The 8,888-nt window shown below is 46.2% G+C and overlaps 1 protein-coding gene across 1 annotated transcript; it reads left to right on the top strand.

Annotated features, from left to right (window-relative positions):
- Positions 1-3,840: 3,840 nt before the first annotated feature.
- Positions 3,841-5,676, top strand: LOC119299565 (glutamate receptor 2.2-like; the record flags this gene model as incomplete). Its single annotated transcript, XM_037576760.1, has 1 exon — positions 3,841-5,676. A coding segment is annotated over one exon (1,380 nt), but the record flags the coding sequence as incomplete, so codon positions are not given.
- Positions 5,677-8,888: the final 3,212 nt, after the last annotated feature.

An 8,888-nucleotide genomic window follows, 5' to 3' on the forward strand; every position in this document is an offset into this window, starting at 1 on the left:
CCCCACCCATGGATGAGCCCTTGCAGCAGACAGGTTCACGGCCGGCCTTGCAGCACCAGCTGACCATGGATCTCGCAGGGGCAGCAACGCTTCGTGATGCTGCAAAGCGGCATCCAACGTGACACGCTCGTCGTGCTGTCGGCGTCCGACGCGACGTGCTCTGCTCGTGGTGCTGCAGTGAAGTTCGACGGGTTGCAATGGAGTGCTGCCGAAGACTGCAATGGAGCACCACTTGAGTCGTTAAAGGTCAGTCGGGGCTGCATTGAAGCGATGCCGGAGCTGCAATGAAGTGCACCAGAGCTTCATTGAATCATGCCGGAGCTGCAATGAAGAGCACCGGAGCTGCATTGAAGCATGCTAGAGCTACGATGAAGTGCCACGGGGTCGTTGAGGCTCGTCGGGGGTTGCAATGGAGCGCTGCCGGGGATTGCAATGTACTGCACTGGGGCTGCAATGGAGCATCGCCGGTGCTTCGCGCCGCACGGTGCTGCCATGGAAGCTGCTGCGCTGAAGCTTTTTTCGTCGTGCTTGGCGTTGCCATTTGAGCAGCACCCAGATGGCTTCTCGGTGTTGCGATGCAGTGGTCGCCGACGGCTCCGATGCCGCAAGGTCGCTGACGTGTGCAGATGTTGGATGATGTGTGTGGTGGATGGAAGAACAAAGGAGGAAGACGTTGACTCCGTTTGCTGGGATTGCACGGCCAGTATCCGTCAGACCGGACGGCTGGCTAGGTGGCTTAATTTTGTAACAAATCAACCGGCTGATTTGTAGCAACCGCTTGAAGGCCCAAGGGGCATATATATACTCGTATCACGCAAGACTTGAGGTGTAAGGAAAGGAAACGTAGTCTAATAAGGACTCTTAGACCAATACTAATATTTCCTAACAAGATTTAAATGAAAATCATCCGATTTGCATGAAAATCATTCGGTTTGTTCAGATTCCGTTTGAAATGTCTCCGGACGTTTGACGTACACGGTTGGATAGCTGCCTCCCGTATCCATGTCCGCAGATGCATCCGCGGACGGATCCTGTGTCCGTTTTAGGGGTCCGAGTTGGAGATGACCTAAGTTACTATCACCGAGAAATATTTACAACACTTTTTTGCAAGGAAATATTATGAGTTTTACTCTCATAAAGGTTAGTGCATACATATTTAATAACCCAATTATGTTTAGCTTAGCTTATCCTTGATAAGTTCGCTGGTCTGAGAAACCTTAACAACAAAAATGATTACTGCTAGTTCCGACCCGGATGTAATCCCGTTAGCCACCTAATTGCTGTGAATTGACTGGGTTCAAATTTCAGTACCCAGAGATTATAGATTTATTCATGTTTTCAGATGTATGGTCATCTGTATTTTGTGAAATTTAATCGTACGGCATATTCATCATATAAATTTTCGACAATGGATAGCTATCTTTGGTGGGCAAGTGCTTTAGCGTGCTTTTTATGATAAGGTAACCCGGTTGCTTGATCAGAGCCATGGTGTTGATCCCTTCCTATCTGGACTGTTCTCTCCGTACTGACAGAGTAACAGAGAGATTCACTGATCAACAGTTTCTATTCACAAAAAATCAGAGTAACAGTGCAACGAAAACAGAGGACGAAACAGAGAGGCTCCCGTCACGGGAGGAGACCTAACCGCCGCCGCCGGAGACCCCGCCTCCTCCCCCTCCCCCCTCCCTCGCCGCCGCCCGAGGGCGCGGCCGGGCAAAGCCCGGTTGCCGCCGCCGGCGGTGGGGCGGCCTCTCCTCTTTGCTTGGCAGCGGGTGGCGCGGGACGACGCATCCAGGTGGAGGCGCGGCGCGTGCGGGGGGCGTGGCGGCGCGGCGACCGGCCGGCAGGCGACGCCGCCTGGTCATGGTGGCTGCGCGGGCGGCTCCGTGTCCGCGAGGGTGGCCAGGGGCGCCGGCGGCCATGGCTGGGCATGCCCAGATCTGGCTCCTGGTGTGCCTCCAGGAGACTTGGGCTCAACGGCGGCCGGGCTGGTTCGGCTCGCGTGAGAGCTCGGCTGGCGGTGGATTTGGTTGCCGCTGCACCTCGTGGTCGGCTCTGTGGAAGATGGTGGTGGATGGCGCCGGATCTGATGTGTGGATCCTGCCGGATGGTGCGGGTGGGCAGTTGCTCAGCGTGGTGGCTGCTCTGGCCATGGGCGGCGGCGACACGATGAGGTCTGGCTTTGCGGCGACCTTCCTGTGACGTGTCGGCTACACGATGGTTCGGTGGTCTCGGCCACGGCGACGACCGGACTCTGCTTTGGCGTCGGTTCGTCTGTGTTCGGACCGTCTCGACCTTCGCCATCTCCTCGTCGCCCGGGCGCTATTCCCATCAAAGGGCTGGTCCTCTCCCAGTTGTGGTCCACCGCTTGTCTCGCGCCCGGTGCTGCAGAACCGAGCTCGTCCCGCGCACGGTGCAGCAGGACTAACCTCGTCCCCCTCCCGATGCTGCAGGACTGAGCTCGTCTCGCGCACGGTGCAGCAGGACTGACCTCGTCCCCCTCCCGGTGCTGCAGGACCGAGCTCGTCTCGCGCTCAGGGTAGCAGGACGGGTCGGTGGATGCCAGTTCTGGCCGGCCTGTTGGGTCTCGACGCTGGGGGTCGCCCAGGGGTACGAAAGGTGGGACCTTTCCGCTCGTCTTTTTTGTTGGGGTTGCGGCGGGTCTCGGGTGAGGTGGTGTTAAGGTCTTGGATGCCGAGGTGGTGGCCCTGGTGGTGGTAGCACGGTGCTCTTGGGCAGAGAGCCCGTGCCTTGGTGCTGCCCGGTCACCATGGCCGTGTGGGCGCATGGTTGCCGAGGTGTGGCGTTCGATGGCAGTGAGTGTTGGCCGAGGTGAAAACCTGTTCTATTTTCGGACGGACCAGCGGCGGCAAAGATCGTTCCCTTCTTGAAGGCGTCGTCGCGGCTCTCATTGCCCGTCATGCGGCTCCAGGGAAAACTCTGATACTAGGATCGAGCAGTGGCGGCGCTCCGGTGTCGTACCCTTCCCGAGGACGCCGCCTTGGAACACATGGTTCGTCATATGTAGCTTCATCTCTTCGTGGTGGCAGTGCTAGGGGTGGTGTTGCTGCGCTCAGCGCCTATGTATCCTGCCCTGGGTGTGTGCGTGTGTTGCGGTAGCGTGTGTTTGTACTGGGTGCTTGATGATCGGTGCTTTATATATAAAGCGGGGCGAAAACCTTTTTTGGCAAAAATCAGAACATAACAAGTGGACTTAAAATCAGAATGCCGTTATTAGCAGTCATCTTTCTATGTGAGGACACTTTTTTTTCAATGGAAATATGAAGTTCACTTCCAATGGAAAAATCACACCAAAATACCTTCAAACAATCCTCCGGATGGATCAAGGAAATATCCCCATGATAGGATGACCTGAAATGGAAAAGGGGAATCAAGCATTGCTTAGAACTGTTATTGTAGTAAAAGAGCACGGAATATACTCCATAAGAGGCTTCTAAAAGTTTTGTGATGAAATCCAATGTAAAATAAACACTTTTATCAGCATAACTAGTAATGCAGGAACACGATAAATGCCATGTTTAAAAACAAGCAACTCATGTGAACAGAGCGAACTGTAATCATTCATTGTATGACGACATGGTTTGCTACATTCATACAAAGATTGTGGGTTCAAATTTGCAGCTTCATCTGTAAATTGGTAAAAAATTGCAATCCTGTTTTCACAAGTGTAAGTTTGCTAGGACAGTAGAAACACACGCTATAGAGTGCTATGAACGAACATATATTGAGTAAATACCATACGGCATTGCTTCACTCTTCGATTCGGAATTTACGAAGCTTCTGGCAGCCACAAATTTGCATTCAACTAAAATTTGATTATGCAACTTCACAGCTCTCGACCTGCTAGAGAATTACAGTGTCCAAGTTATCATAGGCCCTCAAACATCTTCACAAGCAGCATTTGTATCGGATCTCGGGAATAAAACTCAGGTCCCTGTCATCTCCTTCACAGCAACAAGCCCATCTCTTTACTCTGGCAGTCTTCCATATTTTGTTCGTGCAACATTGAGTGACTCTACACAAGTGAATAGCATTGCCTCCCTAATTAAGGCCTACGGGTGGAGACAGGTGGTGCCAATTTATGAAGAAACTGACTATGGTAGAGGTGTCATACCATATCTCATCGACGCCCTCCAAGAAATTGATGCCCGTGTTCCCTATCGGAGTGTGATCCCTCTGTCAGCAACTACTGAACAAATTACCCAAGAACTCTATAAGTTAATGACAATGCAAACAAGGGTCTTCGTGGTGCATATGTCACCTGATTTGGCGTCGATCCTCTTCACAAAGGCAAAAGAGGTTGGTATGATGAAGAAAGGATTCGTATGGATCATGACAGATGGACTAACCAATGTCATAGACTCCATGGACCCTTCTGTCATGGATGCAATGAATGGTGTTTTAGGTGTAAAATTTTATACTCCTAAATCAGCAGAACTGGATAACTTCACCATACGCTGGAACAGGAGATTACAGATTGATAACCCAAATGATCCACCACTGAAACCAACCATATTTGAACTCTGGGGCTATGATACTATATGGGCGGTAGCACAAGCAGTTGAAAACCTTGGTATTAAGAACAAAACATCATTTCAAAAACCAGCAGTTGCAAGAAATATGACAAGCTTGGGAACTTCTGTTTATGGACCGGATCTCCTAAAGACCATCTTGCAATACAAATTTAGAGGTTTGAGTGGTCATTTTGACCTTTCTGGCAGGCAGCTGCAAGCCTCTACATTTCAGATCATAAATGTAGTTGGTAAAGGGTGGCAACAAATTGGGTTTTGGACTGCAGAGAATGGTATTTCCCGGCGACTATATCACGGGGAAGCAATGCCACATCATTCAGGCTTAGCTTCTGACCTAAACCCCGTGATTTGGCCGGGAAAATCAACAGAGATACCGAGAGGGTGGGAAGCTCCTGTAAATGGGAAGAAGCTTCGAGTAGGAGTGCACGTAAGTGTATACCCACAATTTATGACAAGTGGAAAGGATCCAATCACAGGGGCAACTAAAGCAAGTGGCCTTTCAATTGATGTATTCGAAGAGGCAGTTAAAAGACTTCCCTATGCACTACCCTATGAATATGTAGCATTTGGCACTACAAATGACACAAGCAGTGGAGGTTATGATGATTTTATTTACCAAGTTTACCTTAAGGTAATAACCGCAACAGGGCTTCAACTTCCGCATTGAATTTGCTAAAAGTACATTTTATATGCATGCCATGATGTAAGAGCTCACACATATATTTACTACTTTTAGTTTAGTGCAACCATGTAAAAGAAATGGCACACAGCCCGCTCAAATAAATTGCGATTGAGAGGAGATGTTAAGCAGGGGCATATTTCTCTATTATATAGTCTGTACAACAACCATATCATGCTTAACTATGGGTCAGGTGACTGTTTGGTACTCCCTCCGTAAAGAAATATAAGAGCGTTTAGATCACTACTTTAGTGATCCAAACGTTCTTATATTTCTTTACAGAGGGGATACTATGTTATTGTAGCAAAAATTGCATTAACGTGTCAACTGTTGCTTGCAACTCATTAGGTATAGTACTATATCAGAGAAATATACACATCATCTTTACTCCCTCTGTAAACTAATATAAGATCATTTAGATCACTAAAGTAGTGATCCAAACGATCTTATACTAGTTTACAGACGGAGTACATGATAAGAAACATGGCATAGTTAGGCTCTTCTTAGTTTACCTATTCATGTCCTTATGAAATAGCTACAGCTTTCATAATAAAGATTAAGCGATCATTGTGCTGGTCAGTAAAGCAAATTTTGTTTGATGCCTTGCAGAAATATGATGTAGCAATTGGGGATATAACAATCTCACATAACAGAACTTCCTACGTCGATTTCACTCTACCGTACACAGAATCAGGAGTGGCAATGGTTGTTCCAGCCAAGAGCAGCAGAACTAACAAAGCATGGATTTTCGTTGAGCCATTATCACGTGGCCTGTGGCTCAGAAGCATCGGATTATTGTTCTACACATGGTTTGTTGTCTGCATATTGGAGCTTCTGGAAAACAACATAAATATTACTGGAGAAGTTCTGAGAAACATCGGGATTATGACATTTTTTTTCTCTATTTGGAGACAGTAAGTACATTTACCAAAATACTTCTATTCCTTAAGAGAAAATTAACTTTCACATAACATATGACATGAAGTATCAAGCTGCACCAAAATCATTATTTCATTCTTGGTGCAACTAACAAAGTTACAATGTTGTAGCAAATAGGCATGCATCCAGTTGCCTCCATGTCTTAGATGAGCAAACAACCAATGTAGGGAACAAACCTTGGGTCTATGCTCAACAATCTGAGATGCTCCAAGTATGCAAGAACGTGAACGTGTAGACATAGCTTACAAAACTAGATGCTCCTGCTGTTGGATATGTTTAAGTGTATATGTGGATTGCCTAGCCTTTTCCATCAGTTCGTACTTTTGATTGTTTTGGCTAGTGCATGAAGTTTAACATGGTATCAGGGCCTTCTTGAGTTCAAGTCCTGGCTTTCGTAATTTATCCAAAAATTGCTGCTGCCCCCCTTTGTGTCCATGTATAGGCCTCTTTAGCCATACCTCTAAGTCTATCCATGTATTGACTTCCCGCATCACACGTGAGAAGGGGTATTGAAGTGTATATGTGGATTGCCTAGCCCTTTTCATCAGTTCGGACTTTTGATTGCATTGTCTAGTACATGAAGCTTAACGGATAGGCCTGGGGTGTATAAAACAAAGCTCGAGTGGTCAGGTTACTTTGTACGTCATTTCAGTATCTTATATACAATAGTTTTGTCACAGAAACAGTGCCGTATTACGAATAATTAACACTACAATAGCTTCGGTGTGGTACCTCTTGTCTCTGGCTGATGATCTAAGTTTGATTCTCAACCACACGTTCAGGATTTGCAGCTATGCTTGTCCAGAACCCTGTTCTGTGCGTCGTGAGCCATAAGATAACTACACTAGCAAATAATTCCCACTATCTGAAAAACTTAATAAGCACCACATGTAGAAAATTGAAACAATTCCTTATTTAACACTATCTTAAATTTTGTTTTCTTATTTAACACTGAAAAACTTTTTCTTCCCTATCTAACAACGAGTCTAAAATTTATGCCCTTTATAACACTTTCTTCCATTTTAAGACTAAATGACACCTGAAAAAACCCTTCTGCCCTTCATGTGATATGTATGTGTGCGGGACAGTAGCACACACACATGCAATATCAGTACGGGGCAGTAGCAAACACACAGCGGCAACACATACACATCGCACGCAACACGCACACACGCAGCGGCAGCACATACACACGCACACAGCACACACACACGCGCATCACACAACAACACACACCCACGCATCAGCACACACACAGCAGCATGTACGCACACACAAACACGCAGTCATGCGACAGCACACACCGAGCAACACACGCAGCAGCATACACACGCACGCACACACAAGCACGCAGGCATGCAGCAGCACATATACACACGCACACACACGCAACATCAGCAGCACACACACGCACGCACACACACGCAACATCAGCAGCACACACGCGCGCACAAACATAAAACATGAGGGGCAAAAGGGTCTTTTCAGTTGTCATTGAGGCTCAAAATAGACAAAAGTGTCATAAAAGGCATAAAATTTAAACTCTTTGTTAGATAGGGAAGAAATCGTTTGTCGATGTTAAATAGGGCATAAAATTTAGACACGGTGTTAAATAAGGAATTCTCTCTAGAAAATTACGTATCAAGTTTCATCACTTTCATCTATATTATGTAGTTATGTGGTTCCTGAATTTTCCTTCCATATGACTGAAAAACTAATTGAACTCCATATCAAAAATTTCAGACAGAGTGAGACACTTACTATCTCGGATAGTCTTGATTGTATGGGTGTTTTTCTTCCTTGTATTGTCAGCAAGCTACACCGCAAATTTGGCAACAATGCTTACCATAAGACAGCTAAATCCAACTATAACCGATATCCATGACCTCCGTAGAAGTGGGGACTATGTAGGATGCACTCATGGTTCCTACGTCCAGAGTCTACTGGAACAACTCAATTTCGACAAATCGAAGATCAAGACCTATAGTACCTATGACGGATTTTACAGTGCACTCTCGAAGGGAAGCAAAAATGGCGGAATTGCCGCGTTCATTCATGAAGTTCCATACATCAGATTATTTCTGGCAAGGAACTGCAAAGGATACACCATGGTTCCATTTTATAAGGCAGCAGGTTTTGGATATGTAAGTAACCTAATTTCATCTGTTTGTTTGCAATAAATTTCTTGAGCTGACAGTTATACATTTTTTTCTTAAAATGTATAGATTACAGACATACATACACACATATCATCGCTGCTAGTTTTATTTAAGATGCGAGCATTGCTGGCTTTGCATACCTAATTCCTAACTGAATGAACAGATGTCAAATGGTATTGAACTAATGCTCACATAACATATGCACTTTGTGAACATTTGATGTTTACTGATAAAATGGCCGTTAATCACTAGTTCATAACTCCTTAGCACTAAGTCAACTAAGTTATGCTACTGGCCTCGGAATTTTTTTTCTGCCACTCTAAATTTGGACCATGCCACTCTTAAAATTGACATTTCAGTTTTACCATTCTAGCTTCTGACAATGCATGACAACTACCGCTCTGTTACACCTCTGCGGGTTAACCATTTCTTTTGGCCAGTTGACCAGAAGAAAAACGTGTCAGCATTTGTAAACTTGACATAAGTTACCCCTACTGACTTACGGGGCCACTAACTGACCCATGCCCCTAATCTAACCCAGATGAACGCACATCTAAA

This window comes from Triticum dicoccoides, chromosome 5A (assembly GCF_002162155.2).
Source record: "Triticum dicoccoides isolate Atlit2015 ecotype Zavitan chromosome 5A, WEW_v2.0, whole genome shotgun sequence".
Taxonomy (NCBI): Eukaryota; Viridiplantae; Streptophyta; class Magnoliopsida; order Poales; family Poaceae; genus Triticum; species Triticum dicoccoides.